At 41.1% G+C, this 26,906-nt stretch overlaps 1 protein-coding gene across 1 annotated transcript in view; it reads left to right on the forward strand.

The window, feature by feature from the left end:
• gtdc1 (glycosyltransferase-like domain containing 1) overlaps positions 1–26,906 on the forward strand; it is a 161,697-nt gene that overhangs the window by 59,723 nt on the left and 75,068 nt on the right. Inside the window, exon 4 of the mRNA XM_042336284.1 lies at positions 5,077–5,250. Coding sequence (XP_042192218.1) covers positions 5,077–5,250 — 174 coding nt within the window. The remainder of the gene's footprint in view (positions 1–5,076; positions 5,251–26,906) is intronic.

Genomic DNA, 26,906 nt, shown 5'->3' on the forward strand with positions numbered 1-26,906 from the left:
GGGTTTAGATTGGCCAAATTCTTGAGCTCTCTGGTGGCTCAGTGCATAGTGTGGCAGCAAGCCTTACCAACCACCAAGGTTCCAGATTTAAATCCTGATAATAATAATCATCCTTGCATTTGGTATAGCACCTTATCACGTCTTTGTCTCAAAGTGCTTCACAGAATATACTGTAAAGTGAATTGACTGTATATTTTGTGGGGAAATGTGGCAACCTATTGAGCACAGCAGTGTCCCACAAACAGTCGTGGATTGAGTGACCAAATATCTATTATTATTATTTTGTTTGAAGGAATTATTACCCAGGGAAAAGCGATCCGCCAATGAACTAACAACTGGGTTCCAACTTATTGCTAGGTAAACAGAGGCATGTGAAGTAAAGAAACTTGCCCGACCTTTCATCCTGCTGGGAATCGAATTTCTTTCGCTTGCGAGGTGAGTGCTCTAACCGCTGAGCTACTGGACTCCACGAGATCTATGCTGGGTTAGGGCGTCTCAGCTCGGTCAGGAGTAGAGATGCTATAAGTTGGGCTCAGCATTCCACCTCTACAGAGGTGTTTCTTGTTACACAATATCTATGGATGACAGATGAAGACAAGACGGAGCTCGGTCTTGATGGTCGAAAATCCCTCCATCACTCACTGACCAGTCTCTTAATTGATGAAGGGGTACTTGTATGACTGTTTGTGCCACAGAAATATATTCATGCAGCAGTCACCGTCTATCAAACAGGAAGGATAGGAAGAAAAGATGATAGAATCATAGAAACTTACAGCACAGAAGGAGGCCATTTGGCCCATTGTGGCTGTGCCGGCTCTTTGGAAGAGTTACCCAATCACTCTCACTCCCCTGCTCTTCCCCATAACCTTGCAAATGTTTCCTTTACAAGTACCTATCTAATTCCCCCTTGAAAGTTGTTATTGAATCTGTTTCCACCACCATTTCAGGCAGTGCATTCCAGACCAGAGGGTGGGCGGAAAATAATGAAAGAGGCTGCTTAAACTCAGTTTCAACTTGGAACCTTTCACCAATCTGGGTTGAACCTAGATCCTAGTATCGGCAGAACACACCACATCATAATCTTTTACTGTTTTTCCCTTTAATTAATGTTTCTTGCACTACAGCTAAGATTACATCAACCCGCAGTTGGTGCTTGCACCTAGAATCATAGAATCTTACAGCACAGAAGGAGGCCATTTGGCCCATCGTGCTGTGCCGGCTCTTTGAAAGCCCCACTCCCCCCTTCCTATTTCACACAGGACAGGTGCTGTAGAGCTTTTTGATGAGTTGCATTGCAAACTGGCACCACTGGAATGCAGGTCAGACCCTGAATCTGCCTGAACACAGTACAACCGATAATCATGCCTTACGCAGGCTTATGGCTTCAAATCCTGGTGAAGCACTTTGAGACATCTCAATAACCCAATAAGGCGCTATATCAAATGCAAATATTATTGTATTATTATCGTACAAACATAATGGCTAAAACTGCTTCAGTATCGTGTGTTTGAGCATTCAGCTTCAATGTATCAAACTGTTTTCCCATTCGCTTTTTCGTTTGGAATTCTTTATCAAAGTAAAACTGTCAAATGCTAAATCCTAAGGCAAATCTAACATTTGCCCGAATTATCAGTCTGTTAATCTGCAACACACTGAACACAGTCATCCATTGCCACACATCACCTGGAGACGGTAGCTCATTTCCGAAGGCTATTCACTTCGGTTTGTGTGCATTTAGTTCTGAAACCATTGTTTTCTATTTTCGTTCCGAATGAATAGCTGAATGAACACTGAATTGCTCAAGGGTTTGAAAATGTGTTACTTTCACCTGCGGTTCAGAGAAACCCTGGACCAAAATGTTAGGCTACTTGGCAAACTGGTAATGCATTTATCAGGATTCAATTATATTGTATAACAAAGGAAGTTTCAGATTTGGCTCCTAACACCAGAAAACCTGTCAAGAAGCAGTTTATCTCCTGGCATAATCTCTTGACCAGCTGTGATTAAAAAGGAATTAAATGTAAAAGAAAGGACAGTTCACAGGAAGTCTATATTAAAATTCTTCTTCCATCTTTTCTTCAATCCCAGTGTTTGTTGCTGTCACAGTCCCACTTAAGAAGTTCAAAATAATGTAGCATTGTGTTGCTTTGCAGCTCGAGCCATTGAGTGGAGCTGCTGTGAGCAACAACTTACATTTATATATCGCCCTTCACATGGAACAGCATCGCGTGAGAAGTGCTTAACAGTGGCGGAGCCTGACCCCAAGCAGTGGGATGGAAGAGGTGAATTGTAAGCATGGTCGAAGAGGAAGTTTCTTCAGTTGTGATCTAAAAGAGGGGAAGGAGCGAGCAAGATGGAAGGATTGGAGGAGAGAGCTCCAAATCTTTGGGGCCTGGTGGCTGAAAGTGTGGTTGCCGATGGTGGAGCAGAGGGGATGAGGGACAAGCAGGAAGAGGTCAGAGCCAGCCGAGCGGAGGCAGTGGGTAGTGGAATGGGGAAAAGCAGGTCAGAAAGGTAGGGAGGTGCCAGGGCTTGAAGGGATTTGTGAACTGCCATGAAGCATTTCTGTAATGTTCCATTGATATCCTTCATGTAGGATAATGCCTCAGAGCACTTCACAATGATCAGATCAGTCACTGAGCAAGGGAAAAGGGGAAGGGACCATAGATGCATAGATGTCTTTTTTCAGGGAGGACTTAAAGACAGATAGAAAGTGGGGTGGGGTGGGGGTGCAGGGTGGGTCGAGATAGCGGGGTAGTTGGAGGGACTTCCAGAAGTATGTTCGCGTTGGGGGTGGGTGGGTAAGACGGAAGTGAAATGAAAGGGGGAAGACGGGAGAGAGCAGCCCTGTTCATAAATTAATCCATTGCAGGAATGATCTGCAGTTAGAAGTTGTTCTGCAATATTTAGCAATAAGTGCTGAAGTTGCCACAGGGGGAATGTTTTGGAGGTGTTGCTGAGCCTAGCACCGAGGGAGGTAAATTGGCCCTGCACAGTGAGAACAGAATCACCCCCAGACAAGTGACAATTGTTACTGGCGTTACTACACCTCAGTCACCCCTTCCCAGCTGGTTCCCTTGGTGGATGCCTATCAGCAGTAACAAAAATTACTATGTTAAAAATCGATATATTAAGCAGTTTTTTGTAATGGTATTTTTTCTTTTCTGCACATTCACGCTAGGCTTTCTGTGCAGTCGATATAATGTTTAATTTACAGGACAGCCCACGAATAAAGGAACGTTCGAAAATGCAATGCAATTCAGCACATTTTGTCACAGTTATTATAGGCTCATCGCCAGCACCAAGTTGTTTTAGGCCGTAAGAGGAAGTCCCTCTTGACAGCATTAACCTATATTTCTGTTTGTAGTGCTGCCTTGTTTGTTTAATCAATAATGCTTCATTCAGATCTGAGTAGCAATGAATGAATAAGATGGGAATAGAATTGTTAATTAACTATAATTTTTTTTAAGCAGAATTGTAAAATAATTACCGGAAATTGACGGACACAGTGTTCACAAACATTAAACAAGAAGCAGGAATTGCAGCCGTGTTGGGAAGCTTCTGTATGATGGGAGTTGGCTTGTGATCTTCAGCTGGGTTTAAGCACCATTCAGAAAGAAGGGTAGTGCAGACTCCCATAAAGAGGAAACCGGAGCTTGTCGGTGTTGAGGGAGAGAATAATAATTTTAATAATAATCCTTGCATTTGATATAGCGCTTTATCGTGTCTTTGAGATGTCTCGAAGCGCTTCAGAGAATACACTGTGAAGTGAACTGACTGTGTATTTTGTAGGCGAAACATGGCAGCCAATTGCGCAAAGTGGTATCCCACAAACAGTCATGGCCAAATTATATTATTTTTTGAAGGAAATTATTATCCCCGGAAAAGCGATCTGCCAATCGACTAATAACTCGGTTCCTATTTACTGCGAGGTCAACAGGTGCGTGGAGTAAGGAAACTTGCCCAACGTTTTGCCCTGCCAGGAATCGAACCCAGGTCCTTTTGCTTGCGAGGCGAGTGCTCTAACCACTGAGCTGCAGATCTGTGCAATGGGACCATTATGTAGTCGTGCCACGACATTGTAATGGCATTGTCCCTGCAGGCACATTTAACAGTGATTGAACTGGCATGGGTTCAGCAGCACAGGTGAACCCAGAGCAGAACTCTTTCTTCTACTTCAATGTCAATCTGAACACTGCCCCCAAACTGCACTCTGAATGCTCGCAAAGCACATTCAGATGGCTTTCAGCAGCCAATGTGAACTGAGCGTCACAGTCACATTGATAGCTTTCAAACGATCAGTGTGTAGTTAAGGGATTAAAAACAATTATATTATCTATTTGTGGCTATCACGGGTGATGATAATAATAATTTGCATTCATATAGTGCCTTTCACGTAACAATAAACGCCTCCAAGTGCTTTGCAAAACTATAATTGATGGGAGATGAAAGTAAATGTTATATAGACAAACACGGCTGCTAATCTGCACAAGCAATGCCCCATAAACAACAATAAGATGAACAGCTAATTGATTTGAATTTGGGGGTAAATTTGAATTAGGAGGGAACATTAACTGGAACGCACTGCCTAAAAGGACGGTGGAAGCGTATTCAATAATAAGTTTCAAAAGGGAATTGGATGGATACTTGAAAGGGAAAAAATTACAAGGCTATGGGGCAAGAGTGGGGGAGTGGGACAAATTCAATAGCTCTTTCAAAGAGCCAGCACAGGCACGATTGACCAAATGGCTTCCTTCTGTGTTGTAAAATTCTATGATTCCATGATTCTAAACCACAATAAACTGGGAGAAGGACTCAATGCTTCTTTGAAATATCAATGGCAGGAAGATCCCTCTGAGCACATTTGTGACACGAGGCAGAAAGACCTTACGACACACGTCATATCCCGGAATTAGGTAAGCAGGGTAAGATGCATCCCTCCGGGGAAAGAGTGCGTGTTCCATTCCCGACACGGGAAGTCTTGCTCTCACTGCAAATCAGTACTTTGAGAGTCCGTTCATCAGAATACGATGAGAAATACTTTTCTTGCAATTTCAACGCTCATTTTGTTTTCAGCTTGGTGGCTGACATGGTGGTGTTCAACTCCGAGTTCAACATGGAATCATTCCTCACATCCATAGGCTCTTTCATGAAGCTAATCCCTGATCACAGACCCAAGGAGCTCGAGCAACTCATCAGACCTAAGTGCCAAGTGTTGTATTTTCCCATCAGATTCCCTGATGTTACCAGGTCAGTAACTGGAACAAGCTGATATTTAAAGTTCACTAAAGACCTAACATTGAGTCTAATGATCTTTTGGCCTCCAGTGTTTACAGGCTCATTTTCATATGGTAGTTTTGCTCTGCCCTGAACAGGAAACTCATCCAGCGTGAGTAAGTGGGTTGGATAAATATGTTGTGTTATTAGTAAGGCAGTGGACAGACATGCCTACAGTGTTTTTATTATAAGCTGTAGTCTGTGTTTTAGAGAAACGCATTTATTGTTTTCGGTTGTCAGTTGGAAGAACATTTCATCATATCGGGCGAAACTGTAATGCAATAGGAAATATAATTATAGCGCATGAGAAACTGTCCTGAATATTTACTTGTGTTGCCTGAAGTACATTTTCGCTACACCATGTCATCTGAGATCAAGTATTACAAATAAAGCCTATAGGCGTTGCCATTGGCACAGCAGAACATTTCAGAAACCGATGACTGAATGATCCAAATTCATTAAGTAGAGAGAATGACATCATTGATAGTTCAATGTTTGGGGTGCTTTGGTCCCGAGCCAAATTAGGTTATTTTGTAAAATCTCTGCATTTGGCATGATGTATGCTACCAGTGGCTGGAACTTGTACTCGACAACTTCGACCAACACTGCAGCGCTGAAACTAAAGTTCTGGAATTAACTGTAGCTTCCTGTTGGCAACATTTACATCTCTGAGGCCTGGATTCTCTGAGAGCTGGGTTCCTGGCTTGGAGTAGCGTTTTTTTGTCTTCACGTTTAAGATTGTACAGAATTCGTCTAGATTCTGCAACGTGCCCCTAATTTGCAAGCCTGGTCGGTTTTAAGAACTTTCGAAAAAATGAATCCAAATTTCAGACAGAATTGAAGAATTCTCCACAATCTTAAATTTCAAGACAAAATACTTTGACCGGCCAAGAATAGGTTACCTTTTATGAATTTTTTTTAGGTATATATACCTATGTATGTACATAAATATATATAATAATCTTATAGCACTTTATCATGTCTTCGATACGTCTCAAAGTGATTCACAGACTGTAAATTGAATTGACTGTATATTTTGTGGGTGAAACGCAGCAGCCAATTGCGCACAGCAGTGTTCAACAAACAGTTGTGGATTGACGTGACCGATTTTTTTAAAGGAATTATTACCCCAGGAAAAGCGATACACCAATTGACTGACAACCAGGTTCCGACTTACTGTTAGGTAAACGGAGGTGTGTGGAGTAAGGAAACTTGCCCAACATTTCGCCCTGCCGGGAATTGAACCCAGGTCTATTGCTCGCGAGGCGAGTGCTCTAACCACTGAGTTACAGGACTCCACGACAATACATACTATATTATATACAGTGTATTTATATGCACGATATACATGTGAAGATTTCTGACTGCTGTCTAATCCAAACTAATCCGATCCGTTTCACCTCATTGCGATTTTCATTTTGTAATCTTTTTTCTGTACACACACAGTAATTGTTGTAATCTTATACCTGGTGGGAGATCATCCACAGCTGTGACAGGCATTGACAGCTAATCCAAAACTTGAAGTGGGCAAATTAAACTGTTGATGCACTCGCATTCACACACACACACAATTCTTTTTCCTTCCCCCTGAAAAATACACACCAACTTTTCAAAAATGAGAACCGGGTACATTACGTTTTGTAAATGACATTCTGATAGACCACATTAATATTCGATTTTTTTCTTCATAGGTACAAAAAAACATTAAATGCTCATTCTGACAGTCTATCATTTGTCACCATCAGTACAATAAAGATTATAATGTGGGTTCACTTTCAACTCACTCTTTTATTCCATGCGTGAGCACGACATGCTATTTAAACAGCATTTGTGATAACAGTATAGAAGAGCTCATTTATCTCACTGTGAACAGTAAAGTATTATTAGCCCGGTTTGTTTTAGTAATTATAAGCCGCTTAAGTCATTACAGTACAGTAATGGAATTCATTTGATTGTACATATCAAAAACTAGATTGTGGCTCATTAGCATATTTTCTATTATCAAATGACATTCATCTACACCTGCAGAAACATTCAACCCATAAGGTGACATCGGTCAAAATTACAGTTTCCTTTCAGAAAACATTTTTTTTATCAGTTCATTTTAGCTTTCTTGATGTCGATATCTGTGTAAAAGAGATTAACATTGAAACAATTGAATCAGAGATGAATATTCGTCTCAAGCTTTATTATTTGTAATAATAAAAAGTTAGCATGCCAGATGTTGAAGGCACTTATGTTTGAGGAAAGGAAATTAAACCAGGCTTCAGGTCTGTGAACTCGCGGAGCAACATCCGTGGAATGTGATTTTAAACCCGGGCAATTTCTGAGCAGAACGGGCAAATCCCACAGGTTTAGTGTTAAGACTGTCATTACAAATGCCATGTGCTCCATTTACAGCTTGATAGATCAGAAAGTCACCCCTACATCTTTCATTCCCCTAAAGGTTTCCAACTCGCATACAGAAGTCTCGGAACTGCACCCACATCACCTCCCTCCTCCTCCCATCCCCATTCCATCCTCCAACCAAAGTTCATTCAACTGATCTTAATTAATGCCAGCCTTGCAGCTACTAACATTTCATTTAAAATGATCGAGCAAGTAAAACTGATGGACAACATCTAAAGCCATAGCATTGCAGTTATTATTATTAATAATATTATTAATAATAATTATTATTAATAACAGGCAGAGGGCGAAACCTTGGGAAAGTTTCCTTACTCACACAGAGCCTAATAATAATCCCTCCAAAACCAAAAACAATAATTAAAAAATTGGTCATTTTCAATCCACGACTGTTTGTGGGACATTGCTGTGCGCAATTGGCTGTCGCGTTCGCCCACAAATATACAGTCAATTCACTTTACAGTGTGTTCTGTGAAGCGCTTTGGGACGTCCTCCCGACGTGAAAAGCGCTATATCAAATGCAAGATTATTATTATTATTATTATTATTATCTGGTTGTCATTTTAGGATGACAGCAGTGTGTGTCCACAGGGTCGTATTCGAGTTCGCCTTTCCCTCTACATTGGGTAGTGTTAGGATTCAGATCATAAGAGCTAATTGTTCTCTTATGATCTGAAATTAATAAACATCCCAAGCAACTCAAAAAGGAAAGCGCAGGCTGGTGTTTTAACAGCTACTTCTCCTCCTGGGTCCTCACCTCTCAAAACAGTTAGTATTCTGTCCCTGGCCCACATAACAGCTGTCACTCTGACCAGCTCCCTCCCCACTGCCATGTCTGGCTCCAAGAAGTCTGAAGCAGAAACATTTAGTGATCTGCAATCCCAGCATAACCCCTCTGTGTCTAATTGAACTCCTGGAATACAATCCAACGTGAACCAATGCAGCAGGTGCACACCGAGTCCCCCACTCAACGCAACTTTACAGCGAGAAAAGTTGGAGAGGCAGACCGACCGACAGTTGCGGTGCATGTAGAATAAGCTGGCAGCGAGTTATATAACTAAGGCTGTAACTGGTAGTGAGGTACCAGACAGAATCCAAATGGAGCCGATTTTAGTGCCGTTGATGAGGATGGCAAGAATATCTTTATGAATAGCAGTAGATCTCCAAAATTGAACTGCTCTCTTTAATGTATGTATAATAATACTACTAAAATGGCATGATCCTTGCATGCGATATAGCGCCTTATTCGAGATGTCTCAAAACGCCTCACAGAATATACTGTAAAGTGGAGTAACTGTGTATTTTGTGGGTGAAATGTAACAGTCAATTGCGCACAGCAGTGTCCCACAAACAACTGTGGACTGAGTGACCAAATTATTATTATTATATTTATTTTGGGGTGGGGAGAGGCGGGGAGGGAGTAATATCGACATTACTGATAGCATATGTTTTTTGAAAACTGTTATTTGAGATTACTTTCTTGTGACTGACTAGCACCTGTGTGCTGCAGAGATTGTATACGATATGTGAAAGGACAGAGGACATGTGCATGAGTGAAGCGGGGATAAAAGATAATAATAATAATCCTTCCATTTGATATAGCACCTTATCGCGTCTTCTAGAGTGAATTGGCTGTATGTTTTGTTGGCGCAACGAGGCAGCCAATTGCGCACAGCAGTGTCCCACAAATAGTCGTGAATTAAGTGAACAAATTATTAATTTTTTTTGAAGGAATTATTACCCCCGAAAAAACGATCTGTCAATCGACTAACAGCCGGGTTCCTACTTACTATTAGGTAAACAGAGGCGTGTGGAATAAGGAAACATGCCCAACATTTCGCTCTGTCTTATGGATGGTGTACACAGTCGCCTACCTTAAGCTGTTATTATTATCCTACATGGAATCTCCGTAAGATTCCTTTGCATACAGTTTTAGAGTTGCCATGAAAACTGAGAATCGATTGGGATTGTCCAAAGATACATTCAGCTGCTTTACCTGAGTAACTAATACGAGCTTCAACAGAGTCTGGCTCAGTGGTAGCACTCTCTCCTCTGAGTCAGAAGGTTGTGGGTTCAAGCCACAAGTTGAGCCTTGGTATCACACTGCTTAAGATGACACTCCAGTGCAGTGCTGGGAGTGTGTTCCACTGTTAGAGGTGCCGTCCTTCGGATGATACATTAAACCGGGGCCCCATCTGCCTGTTCAGGTGGACGTTAAAGATCCTGTGGCACTATTCAAAAAGGGTAGGTGTGGGAATGTAAAAGGACTAAAATACGTAGAGTACAGAGTGTCTAGACTATGATAAGAATAAAGTTGTTTTTTAAGCAACAATGTAGATAAATTAGAGCAGAACCAGTGTCCTTGTCCTGTCCTGTCTGCAAATGTATAATTAAACTTGTGATGACTGAATATTGCTTGTCAATCAACAGCAAGAATTGTTTTGAGACATGAGGTGATAACAAATAATCATGTATATAAACTGATGGGACTGCCCCATTGGTAAGGGAGAGTACCGACTCTTCTGAGAGACGTGCTATTGTATTGCCTCTCGCTTTCCCTCTCCTTGCTGCAAGTGTTAAATAAACTATATTTCGGAGCTAACTCTGTTTGTGAGTGTTCGTTTAATCCTCGCTATAGCGACTACATCCTGGGTTCAACACAGGGAGTTTCTCCCGGGGTCCTAGCCAACAATCTCCCAAATAAAAAATTGGTCACTTACTTCCTGACTGTTTTGCGGAACACTGTGCATGACTGTCCGCAATTTGGCTGCCACGTTTCCCCCACAAAATTCATGGTCAATCCACTTTACAGTATATCCTGTGAAGCGCTTTGAGACGTCTCGACGACATGATAAGGCGCTATATCAAATGCAAGGGTTATTATTAGATCACAAGGATATTCCCTCACTCTCAAAAGAAAGAATGGGGGTAAAATTTGCAACCTTTCATAATTTGTTCCTTGTGCTTATTCAGCAATGGGTTAAGAAACACCACAAATTATACCTCAAGAAAAACTGGCCACTCCGCTTCCTGGGTTTTTAACTATTGGTGTTGTTTCTAAAGTTTTTTCTTGTGAAAAACATAAGTAAGCTTATTTCTGAATCCAAAATACAATTGCTATTTGCAAAGCATTAAACTTACTTTGCCATGAGGATTCCTGGAACAAATAAAATATTGGCCCTCGAAGTGGGAACCATTTCCAACTAACAAAGCAAAAATAAAAATCATGACTTTCAACACCGTATCTGATTACTAGAAACATCGTGCCCTCACGCTATTTTATCTATGTCTCACACTCACTCACACACAAGACAGGATACAATAAACCGTCCTTGTTTTGCTATAATGTGGTTGTCCAAAGAGATGCTGAATTAGATAACATGGAAATAAATGTACACAGAATTTTTAAAGTCAAAGAACGGAACCATAATAATTTTATGAGCTCTCTTTTTTGTTCAAATGCAATAATTGAGCATTAACCAGGGAATGGTCATTTGGGGGTCTGAGGAATGTTGCTACAGATGCTATGGATTCTGCCTCTTGTATTTGGACTATCCAAATCCAGAGCGCAGATAGTCCAAATAGATATGCTCAGGATATTGTTGGGCCACATCTTGTGAAGCAACTCTGGACTGCCCTGCAATATAAACGTGGCATTCGAATCATATTATTGTGATTAGATCATATCAGCATTAGGTATACATTTCCATATTCAGTGTAATGTGAACTGATGGAATACTATTTGAATGAACTCAGCACCACAGTATCTGCCATGTGAGAAGATGTAGCTTTCAATCGACTGCCACCAACTCTTTGCTGGCCATTCACCTCTGTGACACTGCCTCAGACGTGACTCGATGGCAATAAACACTTTTTTTTACAATGCGTGTTATTCAGTTAGTAATATATATATAAAAGCAACCAATGGTTGGGAGTGAGTTACAAACTAATTCAGCCTTTGGGTCCAGATAATGATAAACAACTGGAATGTCAGTCTCAAGCTCAATGAAGTAATGCAAATACCTCAGTGTAATTGCAGCCTTATAACTAGTATTAAGTGCCTACTATTCTATATTTCTAAGTATACTGTTCTCATCCCTCATCAAGAAACAAAATCTCAGTCCCACAGAAAGGGATTAAGTGTGTCAGCCTGGCTCATATGGTAGAACTCCCAAGACTGGGTTCAAGCCCCACTTTAGGATTTTAGCATGACTTGAGTGGAGTCCTGTAGCGCATTTGTGGAGTCCTGTAGCTCAGTGGTTAGAGTACTCGCTTTGCAAGCGGGAGACCTGTGTTTGATTCCCGGCAGGGTGAAACCTTGGGCAAGTTTCCTTACTCCACATGCCTGATAATAATCCCTCAAGAAAAAAAAACAATAATAAATTGGTCGCTTCAATCCACGACTGTTTGTGGGACACTGCTGTGCGTAATCGGTTGCTGCATTTCGCCCATAAATATACAGTCAATTCACTTGCATATGACAAATTCAAGGATTATTATTATTATTATTATATATTGTTTAGAACACTCGACTCGCAAGTGAGGTGACCCAGGTTCAATTCCCAAGTGGGGCGAAACCTTAGTGCACACCTCTCTGTTTACCTAACGGTAAGTAGGAACACGGTTGTTGGTCGATTGGCCGACTACCTTTTTGGGGGTAGTAATCCCTTCAAATGAATAAGGGAATAAACAAATAAATTATTTTGTCACTCAATCCATGACTGTTTGTGGGACACTGTGCAATTGGCTGCCATGATTCACCCACAAAATATCCAGTCAATTCACTTTACAGCACATTCTGTGAAGTAATAATATTCTATTATTATTGCTAGATTCTAAGTGTACCGTACTTGTCAGTCAAACATTCTTGGGAGCAAATCTCAGTCACACACAAAGGGATTAAGTGCGATATTTACACGTCTCCAGTTGTTACGAGGAATGCTTTCTTCTCTTTGGTGAAGTATTGACGCTACAGTGCCTGATAATTTTATCTTCTTACTTCTGAATAAGGCAATTGTAAAATAAAACACCCGAGAAGGGGTAAAAGTTCACATTTTTCTCAGCTTAAATTAGTTTTGCTGATGCTTTTGTTACATTCACCTACAAAACACAGTCGCTACAGTTTACAGTAGATCCCATGAAGGCATGTTGAGACCTCTGCCTGATGTGAAAGGCGTTGTATCAAATGCTAGGATAGGATTTTGAAATGCTTCAATTGAGGAAGTTAATAATAGCCAGAAATTCCCGGTTTGTCTCCTGACCGCGATGACCTCCACCATTTTGGCTGGTAGGTGATCGGTGGGAATTAGGAGCAATGTGCAAAGCTCAGTTTTGTTGTTCTGAAAATGGCCAATATTTTCAATTATTGATCTCCCCCTGGAAGTGAATGTTTGAAGCTAAGCTTGTTAGGAACACAATTCTATTAACCCTCCTTCCCTCTCCCAAAGCCACTTTAATTAATATCAGTTGGCTAGGTTTGCTGTAAATTTGACCGTACTGTTATTTCACTAATACATCTTCACATACATAGCTTGATAGCAGATGTGATTTGATGTGGTATCACATGGAATATACTCACAAAATATACAATCAATTCACTTTACAGTATATTCCGTGAAGCGCTTTCAGACGTCTCAAAGACTTGATAAGGCGCTATACCAAATGCAAGGATTATTATTATTATTATATGATAAGATGTTGTGTGTTTGACGTGTAATTTTAGATCTCAGAACTTGCTGCTGTGGAAGAGTTCTTGGCCGGTCAATGGGGATTGAGATTGTGGGAAAGCCTGTCCTTAACCACGTAGGAGCTCCTCTCAACTGTTTCCAGTTTCTGGCTGGGATCCACCAGTCAGACTAATGGGGAGAAAGGACAAATAAAATCGGTCACTCATTTCCTGGCTGTTTGTGGGACATTGCTGTGTGCCAATTGACTGCATGCGTTTGCCTAAAAATGCACAGTCAATCCAGTTCAATACAAAATTACATCTGTATAGTGCCTTTCATGTTGGGAGGATGTCCCAAGCGCTGGAATAATAATCGTTGCATTTGATATAGCACCTTGTCACGTTTTCGAGACATCTCAAAGCGCTTCACAGAATATACTGTAACTGTAAAATACACTTCACAGTAAAATTTCTTTGAGAAGTATCGATGACGTGATACTGCACGATATCAAATGCAAAGATTATTATTATTATTTGCACTCTTAAACAGCAATCCATGATTTTATTTATAAATAGCATCTTTTGGTGCAAAGAAAACGATTGAATCAAGAACGTGATTCCTCTTGCCGGTGTAGAACTGAGATGAAGTGGACATGTGTGTGATCCAGCATTAAATGTAAATGTACCAAACCGCTTTCCAACCTTTCCATTATACAGAATTCCTCACCCAGGCATAATATGTACATGTATAATTCTGAACCAAGCATAAAATGGACCCAATTATTCATTTTTTTTATTGCTCAGCACATTGAATACTGTCAGTCCAGAATTTGTCAGTCACGTTTCACACACCAATAAATTCTTGCAAAAGATTATAATTTGTACAATAAAGTGTTTGAATTCAGATTCACTTGCAGCCTGAGCGATTAAGTGGGCTTCGAAGCAAATGTTACAAATTAGTTAGTTTTCTTTGCATAAACGGTCCATAGGAATTTGATCAAACCATGACATTTCTTTGCACACTCGTTATGTCTTTATCGGGAATCAAGCCCATTAGCCTTCACCATTAATAATGAAGCAAAATAGCAGGATGTTAAGTGAGCATGTTAGTATGAATGACTTTGTGGAAATTCAGTTTTTGCCAGGTAATATTTATGTCACTCCAACCCAGTTAGCTTCAGTTTGTATCTCAAAGGACTAACAGTACCTATGACAATAGACCTTCAAACATTGGCTGAAGAGAATGTTTTTTTTCTTCATCTTCTATCCATGTGGACAAAGCTATTTATCAGTCAAAAATTTGAAACTTTGACAAAGTATAACCTTTTTGACAAAAAGTTCTGCTGACAGATGATTCACACTCTTATCAGAAACAAAAAGAATAAGTCTAGAACCGAGAGTAATTTCTATCCCTTCCTTGGAAAATGTTCCTTTGAAGAGTTGGTGAATCAAGGGGAATAGGAGAAGCATAACGAAGGCAGTTTCTGATAAGAGTGTGAATCATCTGTCAGCAGGACATTTTGTCAAGAAGATTTTTTTATTAGATTATACTTTGTCACAAAGTTTCACATTTAGACTGTTAAACAGCTTTGTCTACATGGATTGTCCACATTATTATGATTTTTTTTTGAAGCAATTCCGCCAATCGACTAACAACCAGGTTCATACTTCATACTTACTGCCGGGTAAACAGAGGCCTGTGGAAACTTTTCGCCCTGCCGGGAATCAAACCCAAGTCCTCATGCTTCCGAAGTGAGTGCTCTAAGCACAAAGTTCCAGGACTCCATATTAGGCACAGGTTGGCAAGAGCCAAGGCTTGGGGACACCAGAATGTGCGTTGGGGTAACTGCTGGAGTCAAACCAGCTAAAACCGCATAGTTTGCCATTGATATCACTGTCTGGCAAACGTTCCCGCTGCTTTTCCAACTAGGACTACCCTCCCTGTTAGGGCTTTGGCTTGCAGGGTTAACAGAGATGAGTGGGATGATTCCCTGCCCCCAGTGACTGGTCTCCCCTTCCAAGTCCTGCCGATGGAAGCCAGAGACAGACGAAGAAATGCTGGAAATACACAGCCGGTAGAGAAGCATCTGAAGGAGAAGGTTATGTTAACATGGTCAGACAAGGCTCTTCAACACTCTTTCTGATATAATCTGACCCACTGTTTGTTTCCAGTGTATGTATTTTTTTTTGCTTGACATCCCGGTTAATGACTGCTGGAAGATGACTACAACATTGGCTGGCCAATTTGAAATGGGATTTGAACACCAGTTGTTTTGAGGTTGCCTTTGGCTTTCAGCCACTGGATATTTTCAGATTCAATACAATTTAATTTAATTTGGGCCATAAACCACCTAATAATAGGTTTGGACTGGGGAAAGGGTTACACCGATGGTGGCATTAATATCACTCAGTTGAAAGAGCCTTCAGTAAAATAGATTGTAATTTTAAACCTGTTGGATGAGCAATTAGCTCTAGTTCTAGTTCTAATTCGGATTGTGAATAATGAGAAGACGTTTTAACAAGGTCTTCAGAAGGGGAAAATAAAGTGCTCCAAAGAATAATTTAAACACCAAAGGCTTTTTGTTTGCTAGCTGTCCCATTGTTGCTGTATGTCGTGCTGTAGTGAATGAAGGTAATTCCAGGCTCCGTGTTAAAAACTGCAAAGTTCTTGCGCTTTATTCTTCTTTGTGGCAGTGGTTGCTGACGTATAATTTTTGTGCTAAACAGTAACGCAGTTTTAAGAGATGGAAATGTACTTATTCTTTAGGGTTAATGTACAGAAAGTTTAAATTTCCGTCATTTTCTTAGTCTCGTTGCCTCTCGAGCCACAGAGATTGGGTTCATGAAGGTTTACAATAAACAGCAGCTTGGATTTGTTTAGCATCTTTCACACAGAGCAGCATCTTGGAGCGCTTTACAGTGGTAAATCCTGACACTGAGCTGGGGTGAGGGAGGAGGTGACCGTAAGCACACTCGAAGAGGAAAGCTTTCAGTTGTGATATAAAAGAGGGGAAGGAGGGGGCAAGGATTGGGGGAGATAGTTCCAAAACTTCGGGGCTCAGTGGTTCGAAGCGCGGAAGTAGTGGAGGGGATGAGGAACAACCAGGAGGTCAGTGCCAGCTGGGTGGAGGCAGTGTGCTGTTGTGTGGGGAGAAAGCAGGTCAGAAAGGTAGAGAGGTGCTTGAGCGTGAAGGGATTTATAGACAAGTGTTTATAAGCATCCTCAGAGCAAATGATGGGCAAATGTTTCGGGTGCGACCCTTCATTAGAAGCAAAGCTAGGTCACTCCTGGAATGTGATTCTATTTTTTTTTCTTTTCAGAATTGCAATTGAATATTTCTAGCATTTCCTGTTTTTGATCATGGAGTCATTGTAAACTGCAAGTTTCAGTCACATTTCAGTTTTGATATTGCTGACAGGAGTGAATTCTGATGCCGTTCCCCATTAGCACTGCCTCGTCTTGCAGAGAAAATAGTTCCATTTATTCCTTCACATTATTTGAAAAAAATAAAATAACACTGCACGTTATAATATATTACTTTTGTACTCTTAACTTTGAAGGTTCACTGAAAAAATTTTTTTCACTCAAGCCACGACTGTTTGTGGAACATTGCAGTGTGCAATAGGCATTTCGCCCACAAAATACACAATGTATTCGGTGAAGTGCTTTGAGACCTCTCAACGAAGTGATAAGGCACTATTATTCTTATTCTTCTTCTTCTTATTAATAATAATAATCTTCTGAGGATTTACAATTTGGCAGATTAATAAACACAACCTTAATTTTGAAGCCCATTTTCTTTCAGTAAATACAATCTCCAGAAAACTGATGACTGAATTCAACAGTTTGCCAGATCCTGGATGCTCTAAAATGCTACATCAATAGAGGAAAATCGGATCCAGGTGGAATTTCTCCCTCAATTATGTATATGTGTGTACATGTGTGTATGGCAGGCAGATTTGAGAGAGTTATTTGATTTGCTTTTAAGTTTCAGAATATTTGTTTTACTACAAAACAAAAACCCTCTGGAACATCTCCAGGACCTTTTATTAGCAAATACAGTCAAATATATGGACACGTTGGGCTAACATCAGAGGGTGCGTGGAAGTGGTTGAAAGTAAATGACAGAAAGTTATTTCATAACACAGATAACTGAGGAATAGCTGTGGGAAGAGGCCATTTGGCCTACTTTAGTGCTGGCTCATTCACTCGGGGAATCCTTTCAGTCACAACTGGAACTTTCCACACCAACGCATTAGAACAACAACAACTTGCATTTATGTCGCTTGCCCCTCAAGCAGGTTAGTGTCGCAGAACATTTAGAGCCAGCAATTTGCATCCCAATTTATTCCCTATCTTCTATGTTCACTCTTAACTCGAGTGTTACCGTTTTTTCTTTAAACACATCCTAAGAAGTAACGTTAAAACCTTGCCGATTATTTCCTGAGAAAAAAAAATATTCCGCAAATAAACGTTAGGTTTAGGTTTTGGTAGAACTTTTATTGAAATTGCTTCAGTTGTTCCACAATGTGCATTCGTTTTTGGGCAGTTGACTTGTAGAAAAGTAGCACTTTTTTTGTAAGAATTCTGAAAAAAATATCATGAGTAAATGGTACTTCCTGCAATTGTATTTACTGTGTTTCACCTTTAAAAGATGAGAGCTTACTGCGGGCGGTCTTAATTTACTTACTTGCTGAAGTGCGTGTGAGGAGAGATGTGGAGTGTTATAGCACCATCAAATCAACGTGCTTTCAAACTTATTTGCACACAATAATGAAAACAGCTGTTGAGGAACTTTAAAGCTCCAGTTTTTTTTTAATTTTGCAACTAATCCACGCACTTTGCACAGCAGTTCCGTGTTCATTCATGTCTTCTCTTTAATGACATGGTAATAAAATGGAGAAGATAATGGATGTAGTGTTGTATAATAGGCAGGGCTTCATTTGTTTATACCGATAGAAGTCCACATAAAGCCCATATGTTGTTTTAAAGTATTTAAACAGTGACGGTAATAATTGGTGTTCATTTCTGATGAACATAGCAGGGTTATTTCATTACAATGTGCGCAAATTAAGACTCGAGCTGCAAATTGTGTTGAATCAGTCAGTTTTTGGTCCTGTGCACTTTTAGCCCCTGTGAAAAGGTGATTTAAAGTGTTCCTACTAGCTGCTGATTTGCTTTGCTTTGTTCAAATCTTAGGAGGAAAGTACCTGGATTGGCTTTTGTGGGAGTGGCCCAACCGGCGGCCCACATCTGGCCCTCCACTCCCTCTATTTCATTTGACTCACTCCCTCCGTTATGTTATCTTATGCTTACGCAAGGGAAACACAAAAATATTGCTTTCATGGCTCACGGACGGACGTTTCTCAAATGATGCATACCGCCCTCAGCGGCCAAAAAGTAGGACCACTCTGGTCGGGTGGAATAGAGCAAATTGTTATTTCTTGTAATCTGCCAAAAATGTTTTTTAAAAAAAATTCAGGTTGAGTAACTCCCCTGTTTTTCTGTTGCATCTTTCGTGGGGATGGACAGGGCAGAACGGGCAGTTGCAGGCATCTGAACACTAGACAGGACATTAGCAAACACATTAAACCCCTAGTTCTGCCCCTCAGTGCAACTAATCTGGAGGTAGGCAGTGACGAAAGTTCTTCATCCCAGGATTTAAAGACAGAAAGAGTGGGGGGCGAGATGGATGGGTAGAGGCAGGGAGTTCCTGAGGTTAGAGGCGTAGGATCTGGTAATTATCACATTGCGGCCTCTTTAATTAAATGCAAAAACACCCACTTTCGGCACAGTGGTCGAAGCCTCAAAGCGCCATCATTGCCGTGTCTGTCCGTGAAATGCAGAGTGGTGAGTGACGCTTGCAATCACCGATGATAATTATGACATCGCAGATCACATTTTCTTTTCGCCCACAGTGTTTATCAACCCTAAACACAGCGATTACTCAACACATCAATGATTGGCGTTCCTCAGCAAAAAAAAATCACTCTTTCTCAGCCGCTTCACACAAAATAAATGCATGGGTTTTAGATCAATCTGTACAGATATCTCGGTTCAACCAAGATTACTGTGGGTTTGCTGATTTCCCCCACATAAGCACATAAGAAATGCGAGACGAAAAAAAAGACCAAGGTCCAACTAGTTCGGCTTCTACATTCCTGGTGATCGCATGCACGTATGTCCTGAACTACCTATGTACTGTAACCCATAATGTTATTTCCTAACATTACAGTAAATAAATGGCCCAGTTTTACTTAAAGTTACCAGTTTCATAAAGAAGTAACTCGAAGCTCACAGGACGAGTTAATCAGAACGTATATGGAACCAAAGTCTGACAAATTCCTTCTGCCACTGAAACCCTTCTCCCCCTCCCTCCGCTCCTCCATTCTCCACCCAACCCCTAACGATTCACCAGACTGAATGTCATCAAAGGAAAAGTTTCCTCTCAGTCGCTGACTCATCTCTGATAACTCATTTACTCAAAGTAACTTTAATGGATTCACTCCAGGTATCATCTGCAGATCTGCTGAAGTGTTTACACTAGAGCTTTTTTTTCGAATTTTGAAATCCAGCTGTAAAAGCACAAAAGGACTACATTGCTGTGATACCGAGCCATCATACTGGTGTCTGCTTTTGCTTGGCAACACGCAGAGAGGTTCAAAGGCTCGATGTGGCTGGCATCACATCAGGCCTGTGTTTACATTAGACCATTTAGACCAAACTCACAGCCACAGCGAGTGAGTTTCTGTATCAGGAAAGGAAGGAGGCTTGTACAGTTCTACAAATGGTCACTCCGGGCCGGGCTGTGTGCCTGATTCACGGTTCATTTGGGCCTTGATAGAGTTTATGAATGTGGGTTGGAACATTGGTAGGGAAGCAGTCACATGACAATGCCATGTTGTCAAGATGATAAGTATATTAAGCTCCAGACCATTCTGAACTCTGTAGCCCACATCCTCTCCCGCACCTGGCTCCATGATCCCCATCACTCCCATCCTCGCCTGCTCCACTGGCTTTCTATCCTCCAGTGGATCAACTTCAAGATCCTCATCCTTCACTGTGAACCTCTCCATGGTCTTGCCTTTGGGATGTCCTCCCAACATGAAAGGCGCTATGCAAATGTGATTTTGTTGTTGTTGAGCTCAATGATTTCCTGTGACTCTCTCTCCCTTACCCACTCTCTCTGGTTCATCAACTTGGGACTGCTTAGAATCATACAATATACAATTTCTTGCATTTGATTTTGCACCTTATCACGTCATTGAGACGTCTCAAAGCCCTTCACCGAATATACTGTAAAGTGAATTGACTGTTTATTTTGTGGGCGAAACGTGGCAGCCAATTGCGCACAGCAGCGCCCCACAAACTGTCATGGATTGAGTGACCACATTATTATTATTTTATTATTTAGTTATTTTTGAAAGGATTATTACCCCTGTAAAGGCAATCTGACAATCGACTAACAACTGGGTTCCTACTTACTGCTTGGTAACCAGAGGCGTGTGGAGTAAGAAAACTTGCCTAAGGTTTAGCCCTGCCCGAGAATCAAACCCAGGTCCTTTCACTTGCGAGGCGAGTACTCTAACCAATATGCTACTTAATGCTTCATGCCCACCACCTGCTCCACCCCACCCCACTATCAACAGACAGACCTTTAGACACTTTATCCAGCTTTCAAAATCTGTCTTATCAACTGCTCTGTTAGCCACTTGCCTCTGCTCTTCACGCTCTGAAATAACATTGGGCCGTGTTGAAATCTATCGAGCTCCAAACACAGCATCAAAGTCTGTGCAGGGAGAAGAGGAGGGAGAAATTGATTTTAAGAAACTAAATCATTGAAGTCTTGTTTAATTACCTCAGTATGTCTTAGGTTAAGCGATGTTCACATCACAGCTCATGTTTCTTATTTTACCCCAAAGATTCTCTTACAATCCAACTCTCCGAGTGCATAAATTGGCCCTTCCAGTTGACTCAGAGTTTAAGAACAGCGATCGAATAAAGAGGGTTGAATGATTTTAACTTTCCAATGCGTTTGATTTAATTTCAAGTACAGGGTCATCAGTAAAACTGCTATTAGTTTATAGTTAAAATAATTGGCGATGTTCATGCTAAGTAAAATATCTTTAGACAGCTGTCACTGCAGTTTTTTTTGTTTGCCCCCTTCTTACTTAATAATTCGTTCCCCGTCCATTTTAAAATTGCCCAATGACTATAATGGTTGCTACGGAATGTATCTCAGCACTTTTTACTGCCAATAAAATGTGATGTCTGTCTCTCGCTTGGCCTGTTTGTTAGAAATCGGTAGCTGAGAAAGCAGATAGGTTTCTAACTGCAGACGGCAGTGTGCACAGTCAGTGAGACATTAAACCAGGGTCCCCATCTGCCTGTTCTGGTTGTTCAAGTGCATGTTTAAGATCCCACGGCAGTATTTTGAACAAGGTAGGGAGTTCTCTTGCTATCGTCGCCAGTAGAGTCTCATAGAAATTTCAGCACTGGGGAAGCCATTTGGCCCATCATGTATGTGCTGTGCTAACTCCCCATCAAAGCTGTCTGCTTTAATCCCATTTCCCAATTGGGTTGTAGAGCGAAATATTCCTCCTTCATCCAAATCCACCACACAAAAGCTAACAAGAGTAATTGGTGAGTCATTGTACGGCTTACAGTGAGTTGTAGCTGGTGTAGATTAGCTCCTGTGCTTGCCTGCCTTGTGTGAAGAGTCTTAAGGGATGTTTTGATAGGAATTGCAATATCAATAAGTATTACTGTTTTTATTACTTGATCAGAAGAAGTGTGATCTGAAGGAAAATAAGGTGCACGGAGATGATGATTGCTTAAGTTAGTAGCTTGGGATTTTGTGATTAGAGTTGCATTTCCCCATTGTAAACACATACCAATATGGTTCGAAGCTATTATCATGCAGTGGAATTTCTGACCTTCCTGTTTTGATTTACTATAAAGTGAAGTGACTGTATTTTATGGGCAAATGCAACAGCCAATTCATGCAGTCTCACAAACAGCCATGAAGTCAATGACCAATTGTATTTGTGGGATTGTTGGCCAGTGACAACAGGAGAAATTCCTTCCTCTTTTCAATAGCGCCATGGGATCTTTCATGTCCCATGGCAGACGGGGCCTTGGTTTAACATCTCATCCGAAGGACAGCACCTCCAACAGTGCATCTCCTCCCTCCCACAAGGCACAGCATTGGTGTGTCAGCCTAGACAGTGAGTTCAAAGTCCCCTTTTAAGGCTGGATTTCATTTAAATTCATTATTTTGCAGTCTGTGCAAAAAGTCTGTACTTAACCGACGATTATTCACCAACGTCACTCAGACATTGTGGGTTTAATTCCAACATAGCCATGCAGACAAATGTAGACGTGCGCCTGGCCCTTTAACAGTCTTGCCCCGAATTGACCCCTTGTGATTATTATTTCCTCCTGTGCCGCAAATACCCTGCTCAGTGCCAGCTCCTCGTTCTTTCCATTATATTTTTGCCATTTGCTGCTGCGAAGCCCGATGTGGTCGGCAAAAGACTTGACTCAAAGAATTTTAGTTTTGTACTTCTATTTAAAGTGAGTAGAATTCTCCAGACGCAGCACGAGACGGCCAGAACGAAATAATGTTTGGCAAATGGTCAGCTCTTGTCTCCCAAGAGGGTGACAGTCAGTCTCTGGTTATTTCAATGGATCTGCACGAGCTGCAACTAGAACCTTTTCCAAGCCTGGACCAGTCTTTTCTTTGCATAAGGTTTTTCACCCCCTACATTTGAACTGTCCTGGGCAAGGCTGTAGTGAGCTGACTCTATCTGATATGTGTCTGAAACCGAAGAGTGTTTCTCCTCCGAGTCCCGCACGTCGGACTCCCCTTCGGTGCTGTTTGGCCCAGTCGCAGTTGACAGGTTCACGCCTCTCTGAACTATGCAGGGAATGAGAACGAAAGACCGATGAATGTGGATGGAATATCTCAAAGGGCATAGTTTCCACTCTAATCATGCTGGTCTGGTGCCAGTCCAAAAGGGAAGCAAAAAGCCCAAAAATAAAGGACAAATCATATTCTAAGTTGGTGCACCAGTTGTCGGCATCGGTGTCACATGGATAATATGGGGCTGAATACAGCTCCGCCATTGCCACTGAAAGTATGCTTGCAAGAGGGTGAGAAGGACTAGCAGGAAGCAGCTATCGTCGATTCCCAGAATGAAAATCGTTGGTGGTAGAACAGTAAGATACCCTCTCCTGATTCACAAGCACGTACTCCATTGTGAACTGCCTCTGCTACCTCCAAAGAGAAGGAAAGTGCCCAAACTATTGAGACTTCAAGACCATAATAATCATCCATGTGACCCCTGCCACATTACCACCAGCACTGTGGTGATTACCAACTTCCAACACTTGTGACCTTGGCCATTTGCACCATTTGCTACATTCCCTGCGTCGTACGTCATTTCAGGCAATACAGTGTGTTCGCTTGAAACCAACAGGCTGGAGCTTGAGGAACTCTAAACCCAGATTCTTAGAACTGGCTCAGCACAGATGCTGAGCCCACGAGAACAGGCTTCCGAAAGTCTTCAGTAGGGTCACCTCACTTCCATTTTCTGTTGTAACTCGGTCATCGGGCTTTGCAATTAAAAAAAGGACTTTGAAAGGAAGGGTGGTGCGGAAACTCACTTGTATTGTCAATAATCTGGGCTGTTCAAAATCTTTTCACAAGATGAAAGCAGCTTTATCACTGAGGTCATTTATAACCCACATGATTGCTGCTTCACATGTAGAGAAAATTAAAAGAGCAATCTGAATACTCGATGTCCATACTAGTTTGAATTAGTTTCTACATATTAAAACAGTATTAAAATATATCCGCTTATGGCCGAGCACTTTTTAATTCCATAAATTATGCATTTTTGAAAAAAAAGTTGTTGAAGAAGAAGACAGGGTTTGCACTGAGATGGATTGTGGCCTGCCAAATAAATCCTGCGCGCACTTAACCTATACGGTTAAGTTCTGAGCTTCATTTGAAAATATGCTAATAATTATGATCACATGAGCACATAGAGTGCCTAATATATCCATTGGAACTTTTGGACCTTTGGCCAACTTCTTTTATAGTTACTGTGGGAAGTGCTACTGGATAAGGAGCATTTGAAAAATAAGTACCATTTGGGAGAGATTGTAGAATCAAACACTATTTTGGATTTTGTTGACTATTTCAGCCAGTAATCTGGATGTGTGGATGCCAGAAGGGTCTCGTTGACAGGCTGATCTTTTATCTCTGTTCCTCCAGAGGATCACAAGAGAACAATAATAATAATAATAATAATCCTTGCATTTGATATAGCGCTTTTCACGTCTTCTAGACGTCCCAAAGCACTTCACAGAATATACTGTAAAGTGAATTGACTGTATATTTGTGGGCGAACGCGGCAGCCAATTGCGCACAGCATTGTCCCACAAACAGTCATGGATTGAAAATGACCAATTTATTATTGTTTTGTTTTTTTGGAGGGATTATTATTAGGCGTGTGGAGTAAGGAAACTTGCCCAAGGTAAGGAAACTACAATTGCCTGGGAACCCAATGAACCAAATTGTTTTGGCTCTGTCCAAGAAAATCTGATTCTGGCTTAAGTGGTTTATAAAGACTTATTACACTGCGGTCTAATGTGCAGTGATTTCTAATGGAGTTCCTTTTTTAAGGAGTCCTGTTGCTTAGTGGTTAGAGCACTCGCCTCGCAATCCAGAGGAAGTAAAGTATCTCAAAAATTGGTCTTGATAGTAAGGAAACCATAGTAAAGTGATAATGGGATAAATAAAATAAGGTTGTCATTCCTTGCATTTTTCACTTTCAAACATGCTTACATTGACACCACCATAAGTAACTCATAATATGTAATATTCCTTATATTTGATATTGAACCTCTAACAGTGAAATGTCACACGGCACTTTACAATTAATTGTAATCAAGTGCATCGCATGACTATTTGTAGGCAAACACAGCAGCCGATTTGCACACAGCAAGTTCCTACAAACAAATATGAAGAAAATGAGCAATTTATCTGAAGGATTGTTGGTCAGGACACCAGGAGAAACTGCCCTTTTTGAATAATGTCATGAGATCTTTGATCTAAAGAGGCAGAAAAAAATCGTTTAAAAAATCAGCCAAAGGACAGCATCTCTGACAATCTCCCAGAACTGTACTTAGGCGCACTGGGACACTCCCCCATGTGAAGGGTGCTATATAAATGCAAGTTGTTGTTGAAGTGTTAGCCTGGAACATAAGCCCAAATCCTGACACAGGGCTTGAACTTCTGATTAATTCTGATATATCTGCTGTTGAAAGATAGGTTGGAAAATAGCTTGCTCTGCTTTGACTTGACCTTAACACCAAGCCTCTACATCAAGTGTTTTCTCAGAAGCATCATAATTGCTACCATTAGAATGATTAACCGATCAGAACATCCTCTTAGGACAGAATCAACCAATGGCAATCTTGGCACGTTTCTTGTCTGATATCAGCTTCGAAGTAAATTTAGGAAATCTGAATTGAACTTGTGTCAAAGAATTGTAGTTAACAGAGGACACATTAAAAACTCAACCGGGAAGGTCTTGCTATGTCCTTTCCTTAAGAAAGAGGGAATCTGCAACCTTTCCCGTCTTTGGAGTTCTTCAGACAGTTTGTCACGTTTGCGATCCAGATTAACTTAGAATCATAGAATCTTACAGGACAGAAGGAGGCCATTCGGCCCATCGTGCCTGTGCCAGCTCTTTGAAAGAGTTATCCAAACTAGTCCCAATCTCCCCCACTCTTATCCATAGCCCTTCAATTTTTTTTCCCGTTTCTAGTAACTATCCAATTCTCTTTTGAAAGCTACTATTGAATCTGCCTCCACCACCCTTTCAGCAGCGATTCCAGATTACTGCCGCTGGGATTTCTAGAATGCTTATTCTTGTCCCAAAAAAAACATTAAAGCAAACCCTGACTTCTTCAGGCAGATCTTTCCATTGGTGGTCCAAACAGGACAATGTGCTGAGGGTGATCTGGCTGCAGCAGGATGGGTAATGCATCAGAGAAATAACTGGCTTCAAAGTATTTGGCTCCCAGCATAAGGCAAATTCCCACTTAAAAACACCAGGCCTAAGGGCTATGTGACCAGTCCTCAAACACTTTCAGGAACAGATGCACGTTTGCTGATTGCAGATATGGTCTGATGACACAAGCTGGAGGGAAGCAAAAATACCTTGCAGTCTCTGTTTCGATGTGTGTGGTGTGGTTGTTTTGGAACAAGCCACCTTTCGATTTGTTACAGGAAAGGACAATGGCCAATGAATGCCCAAAACAATCTCGTTATATCAAATTGCAAAGAGAACGTGAACTAAATGCCTCCCAAATCTTCATTTTGTGGACTTCCAGATCATTGTGTTAAACTAGATATCTGAACTTCACTGATGACCTATAGCACTTTACATTATGTAGCTCCTTGCATGTCAGAAGGAAACTTTAACTTTTTTAAACGAATGTCTTTAACTTTAAAGTGCTTCACCCAACATGCTGGGCTACTCT

This window comes from Callorhinchus milii, unplaced genomic scaffold (assembly GCF_018977255.1).
Source record: "Callorhinchus milii isolate IMCB2004 unplaced genomic scaffold, IMCB_Cmil_1.0 Scaffold6, whole genome shotgun sequence".
Taxonomy (NCBI): Eukaryota; Metazoa; Chordata; class Chondrichthyes; order Chimaeriformes; family Callorhinchidae; genus Callorhinchus; species Callorhinchus milii.